At 43.5% G+C, this 22,952-nt stretch overlaps 1 protein-coding gene across 6 annotated transcripts in view; it reads left to right on the forward strand.

The window, feature by feature from the left end:
* The window catches only part of LOC145344001 (xylosyl- and glucuronyltransferase LARGE1), a 448,675-nt gene that overhangs the window by 280,834 nt on the left and 144,889 nt on the right, over positions 1–22,952 (forward strand). For all 6 annotated transcript variants that reach the window (XM_080190638.1, XM_080190643.1, XM_080190639.1 and 3 more), the window contains one exon: positions 12,117–12,221. In XM_080190638.1, coding sequence (XP_080046764.1) covers positions 12,117–12,221 — 105 coding nt within the window. The remainder of the gene's footprint in view (positions 1–12,116; positions 12,222–22,952) is intronic.

A 22,952-nucleotide genomic window follows, 5' to 3' on the forward strand; every position in this document is an offset into this window, starting at 1 on the left:
ACCAAATTCTCCTCCTCAGGCTTTTCATAATAAACCACATTGCACTTTCAGCACCATCTGCGCGGGGTGTAAGACTTTGAGATTAATTCTAATTAATCGCAAGGAATGAATTTTAACAATTTGCAGAAAGACAACATCCAGTAACCAAGTTCTATAAAATATAAAATGAAAATATTATACCCATAACTACACCATGGCAACTATTACATTAAAGCCACTTGCCAATGGAAGGTTTACAGTAGGATTTGGAGGAGTCTTTCAATAATTTTTATAGATTTCACAATTCTCAGTTATCTCTTCTATTAGCCTCAGACACTCATCAACTACACCTGCATTGTTTCGCAAAATGTTTAATCTTTGACAAGTAGGAATAATTGTGAGACAGCATGTGTTTCTTTTCTCCCTTTTTCTTATCACCTAATGTCATTAATACTTCTCTAACACACTGATGGGAAACATTTGGTTTCTTGAAAGAATATTATAATGTCCTCACCAGACTTCAACAGTATTGACTTGTCAAATAATTGCCTTATCATGTTCTAAGTTAAGTTTCATTTGTGCATTTTTTTATAGAAGGCTTCCTCAACAGCATAATTATCTCACTAGAGATCATATCAGTATTTGTGAAATGTATAAGTAGCCGTTTGAAGCATTTATTTCTGAAGATTGTAACAGGAACAGTTCCACAGTTTAGCAAGCACCACAACTCATTTAAATAAAGGGTGGGGAGGGGTGGGGATGGGCAAGGGTATTGTTGCCATTAGGCTCCTTTTCATTTCGACAGCCTGTGACGATGGCAGTGAGATCACCGTCTATTTAAGTGGATTGACAGCTCTCCTTTGTGACCTTAAAATGTTGTCATCTCTAAGCCTGAAGCAAGTAACGTTTTTCTCAATCTTAGTTCAATCGTCACTACTTAGTGGATCAAGGTAACATTCCAACCAATCTTGTCCCCATACTGTTGAAGTACAAGTACTATGTAATACTATGCAGTTAAAGGAGTCCACAACTAATATGTTCATCATCGGACTAAAACTCCTTGCAAATCTGTATAATTTGTTCAGATTTATCATTATCTTCTGTCTTAGAATTCTCTATCATTTCATAGTCTCTGTCTCTCTGCTTTGGGCATTCAACACATAATGAAACTTCAAATCATACCTGAAGCAAATATTACTCTCTCTTGGGCATGACTAAGATTCATTTGCTCATTGTTTATGATCAAATTTAGTCTGAAACTGTAATAGCCAAATCTGCCAAGGTGCTCCCATAATCATTTGGTCTGCCTTTAATGCTGGTATCTGACTTTTTAAAAGCCTGGCAATCACTGAATCTTCTATTCTTTGAGTCAACTCTGGAACATTCCATAAAGGCTGAAGGAAATGGCTTTTCCCCAAGGAATTCTTTTCAGGCAGCAAGCAGACTTCTAATCCAACAAAGCTCCCTCCTTTGAGAACGAAGTTAAAACCAGTAGTCTGTTCTCATGAAACACGATGTGGATGTGCCGGCATTGGACTGGGGTAAACACAGTAAAAAGTCTGACAACACCAGGTTTTAGTCCAACCGATTTATTTGATAGTAAACGCACAAGCTTTCGGGTTAGTCCCTTCGCCAGATGAATAGAGAGTTCTGGCCTCAGACAGAGCATATAAAGCACAGACAGTTTACAGATTACTGATTAGAATGCGAATCTTTACACCTAACCTGCTGTTCAAGTCTTGAAGTGGCCGACAATGTGAGTGGAAGGAGCACTGATCACAGGTTAAAGAGATGTGTATTGTCTCCAGACCGCACAGTGATTGAGGTTTTGCAAACCCAGGCAAGTGTTGAGGGTTACAGATAGTGCGACATGAACCCAAGATCCTTGTTGAGACCATGCAGACGCTACGACAACGGATGGATGAACATCGCTCGACAATCACCAGGCAAGACTGTTCCCTTCCTGTTGGCGAACACTTCAGTGGTCACGGGCATTCAGCCTCTGACCTTCGGGTAAGCATTCTCCAAGGCAGCCTTCACGACACACGACAGTGCAGAGTCGCTGAGCAGAGACTGATAGCCAAGTTCCACACACATGAGGACGGTCTCAACAGGGATCTTGGGTTCATGTCACACTATCTGTAACCCCCAACACTTGCCTGGGTTTGCAAAACCTCACTCACTGTGCTGTCTGGAGACAATACACATCTCTTTAACCTGTGATCAGTGCTCCTTCCGCTCACATTGTCGGCCACTTCAAGACTTGAACAGCAGGTTAGGTGTATAGATTCGCATTCTAATCAGTAATCTGTAAACTGTCTGTGCTTTATATGCTCTGTCTGAGGCCAGAACTTTCCATTCACCTGATGAAGGGACTAACCCGAAAGCTTGTGAGTCTATTATCAAATAAGTCGGTTGGACTAAAACCTAGTGTTGTCAGACTTTTTACTCATGAAACACCTTAGCATAATCGAGAATGCTAGTACTGATCCAGGGATTACCCAAATTGAATTTGCCAATCTTTTATCAAATCTGTTGAAGTCCATAATGTGTTCCTTCATGGATTGACTCTTTTCCAAAATCTATCAAGTTCTAACTATGCTGCTTTAACAATGTAGATTTCATTCCAAGAACTCTTAATGGAAGATAGATAAATTTTTGAACAGTAAAGGAATTAGGGGTTATGGTGAGTGGGTGGATAAGTGGAGCTGAGTCCACAAAAGGATCAGCCATGATCTTATTGAATGGTGGAGCAGGCTCGAGGGACCAAATGGCCTACTCCTGCTCCTAGTTCTTATGTTCTTATGAAATCTTCATTATTATCCACATAATGACGATCAATTTCTTAAAATAGTTTACTTCTGATTTTGTTTTCAATAGGAAGTGACAATTCCACAGTTATACCTTGTTTTCTACTTGATAGGGAAATAGCCTGAATCCCACAATTCAGACTCGAGGAACATACCTCAATTTACACTGACTTTCGGCCATTTTGCACAATGGCCACCGTGATTATAGTTTTTTTGGCAAATTATTTTTTTCTTGGTTTCCAGCCTTCACCTTTAGACAATTGTTCTCAAAATTCACATGCTATTCCAAACAGTAAGGCAGTGAAGAATATAACTGGAGACTTTTATATACATTCCAAATATGCACCTTACAATTGAAAAATTAGTTTTCAGTCTGTTCCTATTGTAGGAGCACAAGTGAGCTACCAGCATAAAATTAAATACAATTAATAAATGATTCATGCAAGTGAGGCACTATTACAGACCGTGTGAGGCACTATTACAGACCGTGTGAGGCACTGTTACAGACCATTTGATTCAGTGCTATGTTCCATGTGAGGCATCATTGCAGACTGTTTGACACAGCATTACAGCCTGTGTGAAGCACTAATACAAACTGTGAGGCAATATTACAGACTGTGAGAAAGTGTTACATTCTGTGTGAGGCACCATTACAGACCATTTAAGACAGCGCCACGCACCGTGTGAGGCAGTGTTACAGACCATGTGAGTCAATGTTACAGACCATGTGAGGCTCTCGTGTACATGGGCCATGCGGGTGCTTTAGAGGCAGAGGTAAAAGATGTGAGAATGTCTTCCTGAATACCTGATTTGTTATCAAAGGTATAAGAAAATGGGGAGATTTCCTCTATGAAAGGATGGAAGAGTAAATCTGCTGCTGGTTGCTGTTTTGTGTTTAATAGGTTTCTGCGATTGTCCCTGTAACAGGTTAACTGGCTGTAAATTTGATGACTTGACAGGTTAATTTGATGGTTGGAGTTTCTATTATATAGCAAACATTAGCAATGATGTGTTGTTTAATGATGTCACATCAATCCAGTGATTGCTGGTGAAGGGTTCCAGGTAATTTGAAGAGCTAAATGTGCTGCTGGATTAACCCAACTGCACAGTGTGCAGTAGTATCAGGGCCACAGCCATGCGTCACCCTTTCTCTGACCCAACTACAAGCAGTTCTTGGCCAAGCTGCAGAGAGCCGAGTACCTTCTTCAAATTAAACTCCACTTCAACTGGTCACTCCCATGAACCCTCAAATCAATCATATTACACGTAATCTCCTTTGTAAAGCTATTATGGATCTAGGTGTGTTATAGTGTTAACTAACTAATAGGAGTTTAATTTCTATAATTACCCTCAACAACTTTATGTTTATTGAATCATATAATTATCAGGTAAACTTGATCTTTCTTAATCTAGCATTTTTATTTAATCTTCCATGGAATGTGAGCTTCACTAGCAAGGCCAACATTCATTGCCCATCTCTAATGGCGTTTGAACTGAATGGCTTGCTAGGCCTCATTAGAGGTCAGTTAAGATCCAGTGCTGTGGGCCTGGAGTCACATGTAGGTCAGACAAGGTAAGGAAGTCAGATTTTCTCCTCCAGATAGGGCCATTAATTAATTTTATGACAATGGTTTCTTGGTCATCATACGATGCATCAGATTTATTAATTGAATTTAAATTCCACTCTGGGATTTCCACTCATCCCCATTAGTCTGGGCTTCTGGATTTGCGGTCCCAATGACATTACCACTGTGCAACCGTCTTCCCCAGATTGATGTTCTTACTTTCCCATTATAATGCCCTAACTATGTTAGAGGTTGTGGGTTTTACACAAAAAGTAAAAGACGTGATTTGCACACGTAGATTCAACGTGAAAACAATAGGTTTATTCAGGGCCTTTGGTCTACATAGAGTAGAAACTGAAAGTAAAACAGCAGCCTGTGCAACACCCTAATGACATCACCATCAAATCATGTGATCAGCTCTAAAATAAATCATGCAACCATCTAAATATATAACACCCATTAACCCTGCTTCAATCATTGTTTCTGTCACAGGGCGTTCTATGCCATAGCATAAAATCTTCCTCCAGTCCACATCCTTTTGATGATAGTAAATTAATGTCCCTCCAGTTTACTTACTTGCCTTCCAGTGGATATATATTTCCTCCATTTACCTGATGAAGGTGACTTCTTCTGAAGATCCCTATCAATTCTCAGATCAAACTATCAACTTAGTGTGTGACTGCTGCATCTTCCCCATGACCTGGTAAAAGAAGTTGCAAAGCTCCATCCCAGATACTAATGGCAATGGTTAATAATGGGTGGATACCTCATCTGTGCTACACGAACTGTTCGCAGTCTAAATACTTCGGAATTGAGCCCCGGTGTCACAGATGGACGGTCAGTGAGCTTGATGCTTCTGAGTGTGTTCACCGACAATAGAGTCAGGTTTGCTGTGATGAAACCTAATTTTTAAATGTGACTTTTTGTAGCCTAATTTAAATAGCCTAATATTGCCTCCATCCCATCAAAGTTAGCCCAGAAATAGACACTGCATTCAATTTGATTACTGAGTAGAGTTTGAACATCAAGAAGATCAAAATACAGCAGAAGTTGGAAAACTGAAGTAAAACCAACAAATGTTGGAAGCACTCAATGGTTTTGACAGTTTCTGTTTGATGACTGCCTCTGGTTTGGGTTATTCTGGAGATGTAGCTCCGCATTATATTGCTTCTGTTGATTACTGCATTGCATTGGTTGGACATCAAGTCGGCTCAGACTCCAAGGTCTCCTTACCCTTCTCTATTTCAGCACCATTTGTGACTATCTGCCTCAGCAATTGTTCTGCAGATGTGCAGTATCAGAATTTTCTGTGTTAAATTTCACCTGGTATGGTTGAGGATATTTTGCTTTATCCATTCTTTGATTACTGAGCTGGTTCCTTTGATTTGGCACAATTAGGCAATATAAATGAGATGGTATAATCTTAAAGTGGATGCAGGAAGAGAGATCCAGGAGCTCAAATACACAACTCTTTTAAAGTGCCAGGACACATCGAAATGGCTGTTTAACACTCTATGCAATCCAGTGTTTCAGAAAAAGGGGGGAATGGAGTACAAAAGTCTGGATGTCACTCCCAAACTTTATAAATCACAGAGTTAGCTTCAGCTGGTGTACGATATTCACTTCTGGACCCTACACTTAAGGAAGGATGTCAGGGTCTTAGAGAGGCTGCAAAGGAGATATGCAAGAATGGCCCCAGGGATGAGGCATTACAGTTACAAGTCATGGCTGGAGAAGCTGGGGTTGCTCTTAGAGCGGAGAAGGTTGACAAACTTAACAGATTTGTTCAAATTGTTGTAATTTCAAGGTGTGGCAAATTGGAAAATTGTACGTTGCTCTCAAACACAGGTTAGACGCAGCATGTCCTAAATGTGTCCTTAAACAGCCTCAGCACTGGCTTAATTATAATTGCGTCAAGTTATAATGTCGGTCGTGGCTCAGTGGGTAGCACTGTCACCCCTGAATTAGCAGTCTGAGTCCAAGCCCCACTGCAGGACTTAGTCATAGAGGCATACAGCACGGAAACAGGCCCTTCGGCCCCACCTGTCCATGCCACCTTTTTTAAAACCCTTAGCTAGTCCTAATTAGAACATAGAACACTGCAGCACAAACAGGCCCTTCGGCCCACTAGTTGAGCCGATCACTTCTATACCTACTAAGCCATAGACCTATCTATAACCCCCAATCCCATTAGATCCCATATACTCATCCAGAAGTCTTTTAAAATACCCCAGCGAGTTCGCCTCCACCACCACTGACGGCAGCCGATTCCATTCACTCACCACCCTCTGAGTGAAAAACTTACCCCTAACATCTCCTCTGTACTTGCTTCCCTGCACCTTAAATCTGTGTCCTCTCATAGCGACCATTTCAGCCCTGGGAAATAGCCTCTGAGAATCCACCCTATCTATTCCTCTCAACATCTTATAAACCTCTATCAGGTCGCCTTTGTCTCTCCAGGGAGAAGAGTCCCAGCTCCCTCATCATAAGGCATGCCTCCCAATCCAGGCAGCATCCTTGTAAATCTCCTCTGCACCCTCTTAATAACTTCCACGTCCTTCCTATAGTGAGGCGACCAGAACTGCGCGCAGTACTCCAAGTGGGGTCTGACGAGGGTCCTATAAAGTTGCAGCATTACCTCCCGACTCCTAAACTCAATCCCTCGATTAATGAAGGCCAGTACACCATATGCCTTCTTGACCACACCCTCCACCTGCGAGGCTGATTTAAGAGTCCTATGGACCCGGACCCCAAGATCCCTCTGCTCTTCAACACAGCTAAGACTCCTACCCTTGATATTGCGGGATGTGCCCGCATTTGGCCCACACCCTTCTATCTTACCCATGTAACTATCTAAATGCTTTTGAAAAGACAAAATTGTACCCACCTCTACTACTTCCTCTGGCACCTTGTTCCAGACACTCACCATCCTCCATGTGAAAGAATTGCCCCTCTGGACCCTTTTGTATCTCTCCCCTCTCACCTTAAACCTCTGCCCTTTAGTTGTAGACTTCCCTACCTTTGGGAAACGATATTGACTATCTAGCCCTCATTATTTTATAGACCACTATATGCTCACCTCTAAACCTCCTACACTCTAGAGAAAAAAGTACCAGTCTATCCAACCTCTCCTTATAACTCAAGTCGTCAAGTCCCGGTAACATCTTAGTAAATCTCTTCTGCACTCTTATTAGTTTAATAATATCCTTTCTATAATAGGGTGACCAGAACTGTACATAGTATTCTAATATGGCCTTACCAATGTCTTGTACAACTTCCACACCAAGCGTGCGCGGGATCCACACCGAGCAGGCACTCTCTCCCTTGGATGCAAAAATCCAGGCAGGCACATTAGTGCAGTCCTGAGGCAGTGCTTCACTGTTGGAGATGCTGTATTTTGAATGAAGCCTCACCTATCCCTTCCAGTGGATCCCAGAGTACTATTTCAAAGAAAAGTAGGGGAGTTCTCCCTGATACCCTGTCCAATATTCATCTCACAAGGACTGATAAGGGGCAGTTAGCGTATCGAAAACAGGTTATCCACATCACGAAAACAGGTTATCTCATCACTGTCAGGTTGCTGTTTGTGGCAACTTGCTATGTGCAAATTGGCTAATGGTTTCCTCCATTACAACAGTGACGACACTTCAAATAGTGCTTAAAGTGCTGTAAAGCACTTTAAACATCTGTATTCAATATTCTGACCAATGAAACCAAGTATGCTGAATGCCTTCTTCACCACTCTGTCCACCTATGACTCCACTTTCAAGGAGGTATGAAGCTGTACCCCTAGATCTCTTTGTTCTGTAACTCTCCCCAGTGCCCTACCATTAACTAAGTAAGTCCTACCCTGGTTCAATCTACCAAAATGCATCACCTTGCATTTATCTAAATTAAACTCCATCTGCCATTCGTCAGCCTACTGGCCCAATTGATCAAGATCCCTTTGCAATCTGAGATAACCTTCTTCACTGTCCACTATCCATTATGCCACTAATCTTGGTGTCACCTGCAAACTTACTAACCATGCCTCCTATATTCTCATCCAAATCATTAATATAAATGACAAATAACAGTGGACCCAGCACTGATCCCTGAGGCACACTGCTCGTCACAGGCCTCCAGTTTGAAGAACAACTCTTTACAACCCCCTCTGGCTTCTGTCATCATCATTCATTTAGCTACCTCGCCCTGGATCCCGTGAGATTTAACCTTGGGCAACAACCTACCATGCGGTACCTCGTCAGAGGCCTCGCTAAAGTCCATGCAGACAACATCAACTGTACTGCCCTCATCTACCTTCTTGGTTACCTCTTCAAAAAACTCAGTCATATTTGTGAGTTGATTTTCCACATATAAAGCTATGCTAACTGCCCCTTATCAGTCCTTGTGTCTCTAAATGCCTTTGGATCCTTCTCTGAAAAATACCTTCCAACAACTTAGCTGCCACAGATGTGAGGCTCACAGACCTGTAGTTCCCAGGCTTTTCCTGCAGCCCTTTTTAAACAAAGGTACAACATCTGCCACCCTCCAATCTTCAGGCACCTCACCTATGACTATCGATGATTCAAATATCTCTGCTAGCGGGTTTCCTCCCTAGCCTCCCAGTTGTCCTTGGATATACGTCATCAGATCCTGGGGATTTATCTACCTTGATGCGCTTTAAGACTTCCAAGCTGTCCTCTTCTATAATATGTACACTCCTCAAGACATCACCATTTATTTCCCCAAGTTCCCAAACATCCATGCTTTTCTCAACAGTAAATAGTGATGAGAAATATTCATTTAGGATTTCACTCATTCTTTTAGATCTACACACAGATGACCTTGTTGATCCTTAAGAGGACCTACTGTCTCCCTTAGATACAAAAATCCAGGCAGGCACATTCGTGCAGTACTGAGGCAGTGCTTCACTGTTGGAGATGCTGTATTTTGAATGAAGCCTCACCTACCCCTTCCAGTGGATTCCAGAGTACTACTACAAAGAAAAGTAGGGGAGTTCTTCCCAATGCCTTGTCCAATATTTGTCCCTCGGTTCACGTCACGAAAACTGGTTATCTCGTCACTCTCAGATTGCTGTTTGTGGCAACGTGCTATGTGCAAATTGGCTAATGGTTTCCTCCATTACAACAGTGACTATACGTCAAATGGTGCATCACTGGCTGTAAAGCACTTCAAAACATCAAGGAGTCAATTCTTTTCTACAGAGGGCTGTAGAAAGTGGGTCGTTAAGTATATTCAAGGCTGAGATAGACAGATTTTTATTGAACAAGAACAATCAAGGATTATGGAGATACGGTGGGAAAGTGGAGTTGAGGGTTATCATCAGGTCAGCCATGATCTTACTGAATAGTGGAGTAAACCCAATGGGCTGAATAGCCTACTGCACCAACGTTATGCAGTCTAACTTCAACCCCGCATTCCTGCCTACCCCCATTTTAATCAGGATTTTATCGAGTTCTGCCTTGAGAATGTTCTGCTTTTGCTGCTATTTGAGGAAGAGAGTTCCAGAGACTCGCAACCCACCCTCCCTCCTGGTTTCCAACTCCCTCCACCCACTCTTCCCCACGATTGTCTAAACTACTTACCTTTAAAACTTACCTGCTCCCTTTAAATTGTATCTTTAAAATTCCCTTTACAACAGCTATTGCCATAATAAGGGCATCCCAATTACACCACACCGCTGCTGCCAGGAGCACACTTTGCTGTTCCTGTCTCACCCAGCCAAAGTGAGGCAGAACAGGGGCTTCAGAATCCCAGCAAAGGTAAGCCACTCTGAGAAAGTTACAGACTTCTATGTTTCTACTCAGTGAGGTACAGTCACAGGTCACAGCCCAGTCAGACTATGTGGCAATACTCACTTTCAAATCTTTATAATATTGTGCAATTCTTCCCCGCACCCCCTGGATTTCAGTCCAGTCTGTTCACAAGGAATGAAGACTTTAAGCCTCAAATGAGGATTTGAGTATTACTGGCTCATTGTTGCATCACTGGTTTTCTTACCTCGGCCTAGAAAGGAATTAATGACTAAACTAAATGTTTCTTCTCTCAGGAGGCTGTTAATAATCCTATGTAAAATAGACATAGCCCATCTCAATCTGCTTGAGTCACTGTCAAACCATGGGTTTTTTTTATGAAGTGCTACTTCACTTTTGTCCAAGAATATAAAAGCAAGGTGCAAGGGAAAATCACTGATGCAGGGGCCATCCCTGCTAGTTAGAAATGTACTGAGATATATTATCAGGGTCAAACCATCAAGACCTCTATTAATTTGGCTCTATCTGACCTGAGAAATGGTTCATGCTTTTGAAATGTTGTTAATGTCGATTCCACTGTTATGGTTTGTTAATTACACTGTTACGGTTCAGAGAAGCAAGTAATGGGCATTAATAGTCTTTGAGCATGTATAAATGGAGGATCACTCAGTAGGGAGAAAGGGAGATGGATTACCTTGTAAGTCTGTTGTTGGTCCTGACCAAGTTGGCCATTTACAGGTCCAGACAGCAGGTGGTCGAAAGGGTCACCTGACCCGACTGTCTGCTTCTGTACCGGGACTACATTTGTGCCCTTGGAGAGGGAGCACTCAATGTCCATCGACACGCTCAGTGACCATGGGTACCATGGGGCCTTAAATGCATCATCGGATGATGATGATGTTTTAATTGAATTTTGTGAATTTCCTTTGAAGTTTTGATTTTTTTGTTGCAGGGCCCCACCAGGGTCTGCCCAACCCCCTCACATTTGGATCGCTTGTTTACTTCATTGAACTTTGCTTTAACAGTCTTGCATATAATCTCCGCTGGTTAATGACCGACCACCAAATCACACTGCATCACAGCTCCAGCTGGTCGAAGTTGCTCTTTAGGGTATGGGATAGCATCCCTGAGCAACTGTGGTCATGCTAGCTTTGAATAATCCGTTTTGGGAATGGGCTGCCCCCTCTACAGCGGTGAATGAAAGAAGATGCAATTAGACAGTACTTCTTCCAAGAAGGGGCCCAGTTGTGAGACCCCTACTTGCTACCTCAACTGCAAAAGATTTGGTACAGACCAGACTCAAAGCAATCTGCCTCAAACTATTGAGCCATACTTGTAGAGAATGAGTTCTGTCAAAAAATAAAATACTTCCCCTGTGAATTCTTTAACTGTTAAGTGGGCCTGGTGAATATACTGGTGGGAACCATTAAGCCATAAAGAACAGGAGCCTCTGCTTTGATTCTCAGCTAGGTTGGTTATTCTCAGCTCAGGCAACATTTGGACAGCGGAAGTCAGTGCTCAGGGGTACAGACTGTCAACCAAGATTGTCATTGTGATCCTTTTGTGGATCAGAGCACGCAATATTCTCATCAGAAGTTAATTTACTGATATCACCAGGAGTAAAGTGAAAAATTAGGTCAGAAGCAAAACACTGCAGACTCTGGATGCCCGCGGTGAAATCAGAAAATGCTGGAAATACCTAGCAGAGCAGACAGCATCAGTGCACAGGGAAAGAGGGTCAATGTTTCGGGGCTGTTTTTAGAAAATTGGGTCATTTACCACAATCACTGCCCTCAATCTGGGAAAGGTTGAATGGAACACATCGACACGTGTTCGCATAAAGAGACTGCTGGTGACAAAAAGAGCGCTCCAAAAGCTAGTGGCATTTACTGCCAAGTAAACCTGTTGGACTTTAACCTGGTGTTGTGAGACTTCTTACGACAGAAAGAGCTACAGATATGGACAAACTATCACAGCGTAATGTTTTCCCACTCTCTCATTCACAGGTCAGCAAGTCCTCGGGCTGGTGGAGAATCAAAGTGATTGGTACCTTGGGAATTTGTGGAAAAACCACAGGCCGTGGCCAGCACTGAGTCGAGGATACAACACAGGTCAGTAACCCGGCAAATTAGACAATGGCAGGCAGCAGATTGCCTCGGTAATTTCCTAATCTGTCTCCAATTGAAGTGAACTGGAATTGTGACACCTCACTCAAATGGAATAATCTCAACAGACTGTTAACATAAATAAAATACTATCAACATCCGTGTTATCTTTGACATGTTGGATTCGACATGTAAAGACTATTGCTATAAGAGCAGATCAGAGGCTAGGAATCCTGCAATGGGTAACTTACCCCCGATTGCACAAAGCGTGTACACCAAGGCACAAGACAAAAGTGTGACGGAATACTTTCCACTTGCCTGGATGGATACAGCTCCAACAACACTCAAGAAGCTTGACACCGTCCAGGACAAAACATTCCGCTTGATTAGCACCTCATCCATAAACAACTCCCTCCATCATTGATGCACAGTGGCAGCCGTGTGTACCATCTACAAGATATAAGGACATAAGAAATAGGAGCAGGAATAGGCCATCTAGCCCTTCGAGCCTGCCTCACCATTCAATAAGATCATGGCTGATCTGAATTGGATTAGTTCCACTTTCCTGCTTTGTCCCCATAACCCTTAATTCCCTTGTCTATCAGAAATCTATCTACCCATGACTTAAATATATTTAGCGAGGTAGCCTCCACCACTTCAACGGGCAGAGAATTCCAGAGATTCACCATCCTTTGAGTGAAGAAGTTCCTCCTCAACTCCGATCTAAACAGCTCACCAAGCCTCCATTGACAGTACCTTCCAAGCCACTACTATCTAGAAGGACATGGACAGTAGATACCTGGGTCACCACCACTTGGAGGTTCCCCTCCAAATCACTCACCATTCTCACATTGCCTTTCCTTCACTGTCGCTGGGTCAAAATCCTGGAACTCCCTCCCTAACAGCTGTACCTATGCTGCATGGACTAGTGGTTCAAGAAGGCATCACCATCTTCTCTTGCGCGATTTGAGATGGGCAATACATGTTAGTCTAATCAGCAAAGCCCACATCCTGTGAATGGTATTTTTAAAATCTAGTTCAACTTTCAGGCTATTCTAATTTTAGAATGAATCGATATTGGATTTTATAATTGCTATCCTAGTTTCCTCTTGGATTGTTTAATAATAAGGTCAAATGTAAAGTGATGATTTTATGCCTTGCACCATGGAATACAGTGCTGAAATCCATCCCCTCCCAGATCATCTAGGGGGATATTATACTACACTTAATTATACCATACTTTTACATCATGCTACATCGGTACTATTTTCCTTTCCTTTCTGAGTTCCTATGTCAACAGAGATATCCTTATTTCTACCCCACATCTCCCCCCCGTTTCCCAAGTTCCCTGGTCAGAGTCTCCCCAAACTAGGCAAGTTTTCTCCATAAATTTTCCGTAGAGGCTCACAAGGTGGTTATCTGAAAATGGATATTTTCTTGGGCCAATAAACCATTCTATAATTTTTTTTTGTGGGATGTTCCCCGTCGCCATTCGATCCCTCGCCAACTATTGCAGAGGGCCATTAAGAGTAAACCACGTTTCTGCTCGTCTGGAGTCACAGTAGGCCAGACAGGGTAACAACAGCAAGACACTTGCGAACTAGATGAGTTTTTACAACAATCGACAATGGTTTCATGGTCACCATCACTGAGACTAGATTTTTAATTCCAGACTTATTTATTGAATTTAAATTACACCATCTGCCATGATGGGATTTGAATCCATGTTCCCAGAGCATTAGTTGGGGCCTCTGGATTACTAGCCCAGTGACATTACTCCTCCCCACCGCCCCCACACCATCCCCCTTGGGGTCTTGAGTAAAACCATGCAGAACAAATGCGCTGCTTCCATTACAATTCCTGAAAACACCATTAAAAATGGCCTTTATATAGTGACTTCCTTATCCTCAGTACATCTCGACATCCTTTACAGTCACTTTAAAACATGCAATCACAGTTGTAACCTATAAAACACAGCAACCAATTTGTGCACTGCAAGCACCCACGAACAGCAATGAGACAAATAACTGGATCATCTGTTTTAGTAATTGGGTTGAAGGATGAATATGATATAGGAGAGGACTGCCCTGCCCACAACAATGTAATGGGGTATTTTATGTCATGTAAGGGGGCAGATGGGCCATTGGTTTAACGTCTCATCTGAAAGACAGATGCATTGTCACTTTCTGATCAAATACATTGTTAAGGTTAAGAGAAGCAGGTGATAGGTATGAATAACCTTTGAACGCAAAAAAAGGTGATAGCTGGGACACTGGGTTAAGGTTAGGACAGTTGTTAGCATTGCTGCCTCTCAGTGCCAGGGACCTAGCCTTGGGTGACTGTGTGGAATTTGCAAGCTCTCCCTGTGTCTGTGTGGGTTTCCTCTGGATGTTCTGGTTTCCTCACACAGCCCAGAGATGTGCAGGTTAGGTGGATCAGCCATGGTAAATGCATGTGTATCTCGCGATAGGATGGCGGTACGATGCTGTTTTGGACAGTTGGTGCAGACACAATGGGTTGAATGGCCTCCTGAATGCATGGAGTAGGAAGAGAGCTGTGATACTGAACAAGTCAACAAACTCACAATAAAGAGAATCTGTTGTGATTTTGGCTTCACGCACGCACGCAAGCGCACACTCGCACCAAACCCCACATACACGTACGCCCTCGCACCAAACCCTGCGCCCTCGCACCAAGCCCCACACAGCTGATATTCAGGTCTTGTGTCCAGTGAAATCCATTGAGCTGTAGCTTTTATGTGTCTCTCTGTTTAAAGTTAAGTGCAGTGTGAAGCAGTATGTTGTGTTTACATGATCTGCCAGCTGACTGGCTTCACTACTACTTAGCACAATTTTAATGTGCAGTAACTATCATTTAAAAAAGGAAGCTGTTGTATTATAGCCAAAGGTTTCTGCTTCAGTGCACTGTGCAAATATCAGGAGCACATATTGGCAAATTCTGTACTCCCATGCCACAATGTTTTTTGCTATTAATTTGAATAGTTGGACAATCAAAGACTAGGAATTGGAAATATTCTGTATTCCTGATGTGCCAAAAGCACTGAGGTAAAAAATATGGAACATATTGTTTAGACATAAAAACCTCAGAGACACTAGGCTAGGTCAATGATTGTTGGTAGATTTCTCCATAAAGTGGCACCTCCTACAGACCAGTGTCAAATTTTTTTTGATCATCAAATTGGGGAATATTAGTCTGAAGAATGGAGGTCAGGTACAGCATTGAATTAAGTTAGGTACTTAAGTAGAGCAATCTGTCCCAGAGTTATGTTTCCAATTCAACCTCAGAAGAACAGCAATAGAACATTTTTATATAAACCACCCCTCACTAGGAGCTGAATGGAGACTGTCCAAATCATTTAATATCAGATTTTTGCAGGTAACAGACGGAGCAGATTCTCATCAAATCAGCCTGGGACAGATCTGAGCTTAAGATCTTAGATGGAAGCGCAGTGTCTACTCAACCGCACCATCCAGTTTCCCAAATGTTTAGAATGATATTGCGGCATTTATCACTCGGAAGGGATTGTGTAAACACATTATGGATTCATTTATTGAGACTGGACACATGAGAACAGTCATGCATCAATATAAAGTTTGAAAATACTATGTACAGAGCTGTGAGAGCTGTGTTCTGCTCATAGTCCAAAGTGAAAACCAGACTGGATCACATGATGCACTTCTTTTCTAATGATATCACACTGCTGTACATTAAAGACCTATTGCAACATACTCCTTTAAGAGGAATTTTCTGAGATGACCCCCTGGGGTGCCCTGTATTTGTTGACCTCATCAACCAAAACATGGACTGCGAAAAATTTGTAATTGGTGAAAGAAGCCACACTCTTGCTGGAACCTGGGCCTCCTTTATCTGTTTGTGAGACTGCTCCAGCCTCGCAACCCATGAAAAAATTTACTCTCTTAAATAGCAGGCCTATGATCAAACTTGTTTTCACATATCCAAAAACAGATAAGAGAAGCTGCCTTTCTGTGCTCCATTGCATTAAAAGGATTTGGTCTGTCTACCACTGTGTTTCCCACCAGGCTGCATTCAGAACGAAGTTGGCCAAGGTGCACAATACATATATATTGAAAATACGATTTAAGCTTATAATACTTGATTCATTTGTGGTTATACAGTTTATAATACCTTTGCAGTTTATAATATCTTTGCATATTTCATTCCAGGCATATTGTAAATTCCCACTATATATAAGGCACTTTATAATTACCTTAACCTAGTCTATTTATTACAGTAAAACTAAAATGAAGCCCCCCACCCTCCCTAAATCACCTCTACTGCACCACCCAGTTCCATTTTTGAAAAGTAATTTTATGATAAAAGGATAGAAATGCAAAATAAGGAATTTAACTCATATATAAAGATCTGCTGGTGGAATGCAGAGGATGTAATTGTTACATATTGTCAGAAAGTTGGTCTCTTTTAGCACCCAGAAAAGTGAAGGACAGGGATTGAAGAAACTAACTCTGGTATTCACCAGATTTAACAGCAATGAGATACAGGTCATGCATTGAGCCAATAAATCATGCCTTGATGGATGGTTATAGACCACAACTGTCATAAGAGTCTAAATTGAAGAAATGAAGGAAAGACGAAGGCTTGATTTTTTTTCTTCAAACATTTTCTCAGTGGTTCAAAAGGAAAGACTGGGGGGAGTTTTGAAGATGTGAAGATATTTGATCAGATAGCAAGACGTATATTCTGCTCTGTATTGAGTTCTGGAAGCCAGATGGTGAGATAGGGAGTGGATTCCAAGTAGGGAAGTTAAAATAGATGAGCAGATCAGATTGGATTTCTGGAGGAAGGGAGGGATTTTTATGTGGAATAGTGCAGGTGGATTAGAAAACTTACAAATGCTTTCAAAGTGAGATTGGACTGGGTAAGCGCGGAAACTGAATTGGGGAAGGTAACGATAATTAAATGGGGAAGTTGGTGGGCCATGATCTTCCTGCTGGACTCTTGTTGGGTAAGAAATCCAGAATAAAGGGGATTTTACAGCGGTACAGACTCCCCACCCCCCAGTCAAAAAGTCTGTCAGCATCATGCCGACCACAAATCCAGCTCTCCTGCAGCAACACACTTCGGGCCACCTTAATTAGTTTAGACTGAGACATATGCCATTCTGGGATAGGAGGCCCTGCCCCAGAAAGCTACCAGTTAAGTTGATTGGTTGGCACGCAAGATCTGAGCAGCTTATTATTTTTCACTCTCTGCTATCCTCTCTGTTCAGAAGTGTAAAATTAGCCCAATTATGGCTGCCAGGCCAAGCTATTGAGCAAAGGCATTAGCTTTGTTCCACGCAATGCACAACAGAAACACTTCATTTGAAAAATTAAGGACTCAAGGATATTGTGATGTGCTGTTCGAACTTCTAAAGTTTTGGCAAAGTTTGAATGCTTGAAAGATTGGTCCATATGTGCACATAGATACACAGTGAGTCAGCTACATTATGGAATTGAAACAAAATGGCACTGAAGCCATGTTTGGGGAGAATGGAGTCTGTGACTCCCCCTCATACATGAGGGACTGTTGTAATTATGGACAAACTTTACACACTTACCTGAAAATAAATTAAATAGGAAGTGAGGATAAAGCAAATGTTTTCCTCAGGATATATGGCCAGATGCTGTAGTTTTTTCACTGATGTTGGCCAAGAAATCCCAGTTTGATGGAACAGGCTGAAATTAATGAGATTCTGAACCATTATTATGGCGGCACAGCTAAGGATGAAATGATACTGAGAGCTTCATTCTATGAAAGGAAGCAGTTGCCAAGAGAGACTGTTGCGCATTACAAAATGGAAATAGAGAAACTGTCTCATCACTTTGGGTATTGCACAAACCAAGAAGTTAACCTGGAGAGATGTTCGTAGCAGGCCAAAAGAATAATAAAATCCATGCCAAGCTATTGAGCAGGGGTAATAAGCTGATATGGGAGGAGGCCTGCAATGAGGCCACAGCCATGGAAATGGCAGAAAGAGACGTTGCAATTCATAAGCGAGCTCTTTCCCTGAGCCGGCAGGGGATGCCCACTGGATTCCAGTGAGTTCCAGGCCACGGCAGCCAAGTTCGCAGACTTAGAGTCAGAAATTTAGCTGCTACCATTATTATGGTAACCCAGCCACATAAATGTCCATTTGTTTCCTGTTACTTTGTTATGCCGGTGGGAACGTGGGTCACATGCAGTGGAGGATACAGCAAGGCTCCAAGTTGTATCCACGGACCAGGACCAGTCACAATTGTGGTCAATTAAAAGTTGGTCTCGGAGCCCGGAAATCCTCGAATGTGCGTATGATAGATGTGGAAACAGAAATTAATGTTATCAAGCAGCAAGTTATGCACGGTTAGGAAGTGAGAAATGCAGTACGTGGAGGATGAGAATAACAGGCTGAAGTAGAATTAGAAGTTAGGGCAAAATTTTATGCTACCTCCATCCCCCCACCCCCAAGGCAGGTTCTGACGTGGAGGGGAAGAATAAAATCTCCCCTTGGGAACTCTCCCACCCAAATCCAGACACAGTTCCAGGTTTGGGAGGGCAGGCTTTAATCAAGAAATATGTCCATTCACCTGTTGAAGCCTTTAAATGGCCACTTAATGGCCTTATCCCTATCAGCCGCCATTTGTAGGCTGGTAGGAGCACATACGAGGAGGGTGGGCAAGTGACATTTAAACTTTTCCCCATCTTGGGTGGGAAAGGGGAGGGGTGCCTCACTATGAAGGCCCTCTTAGAGCTGGAGAACCCTGCCCTGCAGGACATTGGAGCTCTGGAACTCTCCCCTCACTTTCTGGCCTACTTCCCCACTCTTCCCCCCCCCCCCCCCCCCCCCACCCCCACTGATGCCATAATTGCCCTCCCTGCCAACCCCAACACTTGCAGACATCCTCGACCTTCCCACTCCCGGAATCCCCAGGATTTAACTTTTCAAAGGTCCTGGGACTTGGGAAAGTCAAGCTGATGGAAATAGTGGGAGATAAAGAAACATCACTGGCTTTATTTGAGTGAAAATTGCTTCCTGCTTCTCATAGAAACCTGAAACCATGTGTTTACCTTAGAGTTTAATCAGTTGGCATTAAGTCATAGAGCTTTGTGGATCATGTGTCCAGGGACACGTGAAGGGAAGATAAAATATTGAACAAGGGCACACTCAATCCAATCTAAACCCATGATAGGGCATTGAAGAAAATAGCATCAGCTTCGGAAATTGGAATTTATACAATTACTTATGATGCCTGCACAGTTTATCCAGTTTGCCTCAAAAAGCCCATCAATACTTAGTGAGTTTTATAGCCACACTGGGAGCAGGCTGGTGGAGGAGGAGAGGAGGCAGAGAGTGCTGTGGCAGAAGTGCCATAGTTCTTGGAATGCTGCCGGGATAGTTTCCTCGAACAGTGTGTGTTGGAGCCGACGAGGGAGCGAGCTATCTTGGATCTGGTGCTATGTAATGAGGCGGGTAGAATTAGGGACCTTGTGGTGAAGGATCCTCTTGGGGAGAGTGATCATTGTATGGTGGAGTTTCTGGTGCAGATGGAGGAGGAGAAAGTGGGTTCCCGGACACGCGTCCTTTGTTTGAATAGAGGGGAGTACGGTAGGATGAGAGAAGAATTGGCGAATGTGGACTGGGGGAGCGCGTTGGAGGGAGGGTCTGTTAAGGAGCAGTGGAGGATCTTTAAGGAGATCTTTCTTGGTGCTCAGCAGAAATTTATTCCGATGGTCAAAAAGGATAGTAGGAGGAGAGGTAATAAGCCGTGGATAACGAAGGAGGTGAAGGAAAGTGTTAAATTAAAAGCGGAGGAATTTAGAGTAGCTAAGAATAGTGGGCGAGAAGAGGATTGGGAGAGGTTTAAATGTCAACAAAGATTGACAAAGAAGTTGATAAAGAAGGGTAGGAGAAACTATGAAGCTGGGCTAGCGCTTAATATAAAAAAGGATAGCAAGAGTTTTTATAAATATATAAAAAGGAAGAGGCTGGCTCAGGTGAACGTTGGTCCTTTAGAGGATGAGAAAGGGGACCTAGTGGTAGGGGATGGGGATATGGCTAAGGTATTGAATAACTTTTTTGTTTCTGTCTTCACGGAGGAGGACGTGAATAATTTGCCGGGTGTTAGCAATGGAAAGGTGGTAGGACTGGAGGGTCTTAATGACATTACTGTTACTAGAGAGGCGGTGCTCGACAGACTGGAGGGGCTGATTGTGGACAAGTCCCCAGGACCGGATGGAATGCATCCGAGGGTTCTGAAAGAAATGGCAGAGGTGATAGTGGATGCCTTGGTGGTTATTTTCCAGACGTCGCTGGATTCCGGGGAAGTGCCGGATGATTGGAAAACGGCTAATGTTACGCCGTTGTTTAAGAAGGGTGCCAGGCAAAAGGCGGGGAATTATAGGCCGGTTAGTTTAACGTCTGTGGTAGGTAAAATGTTAGAATCTGTCATTAAAGAGGAAATTGCGAGGCATCTTGAAGGGAATTGCTTGATAGAGCAGACGCAGCACGGTTTCATTAAAGGGAAGTCGTGTCTGACAAATTTACTGGAGTTCTATGAGGATGTGTCTAGGGCGGTGGATAGAGGAGAGCCGGTGGATGTGGTCTTTCTAGATTTTCAGAAGGCGTTGGACAAAGTACCTCACAAGAGGTTATTGCAGAAGGTCGAGGGACATGGAGTTGGGGGTAGGGTGTTAGCGTGGATAGAGGATTGGTTGTCAAATAGGAGGCAGAGAGTGGGGGTCAACGGGTGCTATTCGGATTGGCGGATGGTGACTAGTGGAGTGCCCCAGGGGTCGGTGCTGGGGCCTCAGCTTTTTACCATTTATATAGATGATCTGGAGGAGGGAACCGAGTGTAGAGTGTCGAAATTTGCTGATGACACCAAGATTGGGGGAACGGCAAATTGCGCGGAGGGTGTGGAGAGTCTGCAGAAGAATCTAGATAGGCTGGGCGAATGGGCCAGGAAATGGCAAATGGAATTTAATGTTGGCAAGTGTGAGGTGGTCCACTTTGGTAGGAAGAATGGTAGGAAGGACTATTACTTACAGGGCGCAAAACTGCAGCAGGCGACGGTGCAGAGGGACCTCGGGGTCCTTGTGCATGAGTCGCAAAAACCCAGCTTGCAGGTGCAGCAGGTAGTCAGGAAGGCAAATGGGATGCTGGCCTTCATAGCGAGGGGGATTGAATATAAAAGTAGGGAGGTCTTGCTGCAGCTGTATAGGGCATTGGTGAGGCCGCAGCTGGAGTACTGTGTGCAGTTTTGGGCGCCGCACCTGCGCAAAGATATTTTGGCCTTGGAGGGAGTGCAGAGGAGGTTTACTAGGCTGATACCGGAGTTGAGGGGGTTGAGCTATGAGGAGAGGCTGAATAAACTGGGCTTGTACTCGTTAGAGTTTAGAAGAATGAGGGGAGATCTCATTGAGACGTATAAGATGATGAATGGGATGGATAGGATAGAGGTGGAGAGACTCTTCCCGCTCAAAAAAGACAGTAGGACTAGGGGGCACAGCCTCAAGATAAAAGGGGGGCGGTTTAGAACGGAGTTGAGGAGGAACTTCTTCACTCAAAGGGTGGTGAATCTCTGGAGTTCTCTGCCCGTTGAAGTGGTGGAGGCTGCCTCGCTAAATATTTTTAAGACGCGGGTTGATGGGTTTTTGATAAGAGAGGGGATTAAGGGTTATGGGGAGAGGGCGGGAAAGTGGAACTGAGCAGCGACAGATCAGCCATGATCTTATTGAATGGCGGGGCAGGCTCGAAGGGCTAGATGGCCTACTCCTGCTCCTATTTCTTATGTTCTTATGTTTACCCATCACCCCCCTCTGCTTATTTACCAGTGGCAGGCAGCTCACCTTTGGGCCAATTAAGGCCATTCATTAAGGGCCTTTTGTGCCAGTATTAGTATTTTGCCAAATCAAGAGGCGCACAAACCTGTTGACTTTCTTGTGGCCCAAGACGTGTGGGGGGGGGAGGCGGTGTCCCACCTGTTTGAGCTTCCTGTGCCCGATGGACACAGATTCACCCAAATTCACATGTTCTACATTCCCTGCCCTCCTGATCCCTGTATTCCATTACCCTTCTTTGCCCAGCCCTGCCCCCGTAGCCCTAGGAGAAGATCCCAACTTAGTTTCTCATCTGATTCTATCATCAATTGTTGTTGGAGACTTGCCTGCAATCCCAGCAGTGGCCACCATTCCCCTAGTGGCGCTTCTGGAAAGCTTGAGTTGCTGGCCCTCCAATAAGCTGGCAGCTTCCAGCAGCCCTGCCTCCTCTCAGAATGGCCAGATTTTCTACCCTGAGCCACTTAAAATGGGCATAAAATCACTGCAGGGTGACCCAGCCAAGGGGAGGTGGGTTCGGCCCTGGCATTTCAGCTGAGGTCAGGACCACCACCTCCAAAAAGTTAAAGTTTATTTATTAGTTACAAGTAGGCTTATATTAACACTGCAATGAAGTTACTATGAAAATCCTCTAGTCAGGTATACTGAGGAGAATTTAGCATAGCCAGTGCAACTAAGCAGCACATCTTTCGAACTTTGGGAGGAAACCAGAACACCTGGAGAAAACCCATGCTGTGGAGATGCCAGCCTTGGAAAATCCATGCAGATAGACATGGGGAGAGCGTGCAGACAGTGACCCAAACCAGGAATCAAACCCTGGTCCCTATGAGGCAGCTGTGCTAACCACTGTGTCACTGTGCCGCCCATTTAAAATTCCAGCCG

This window comes from Carcharhinus amblyrhynchos, chromosome 6 (genome assembly GCF_965287045.1).
Source record: "Carcharhinus amblyrhynchos chromosome 6, sCarAmb.v2.hapA, whole genome shotgun sequence".
NCBI classification, from domain to species: domain Eukaryota; kingdom Metazoa; phylum Chordata; class Chondrichthyes; order Carcharhiniformes; family Carcharhinidae; genus Carcharhinus; species Carcharhinus amblyrhynchos.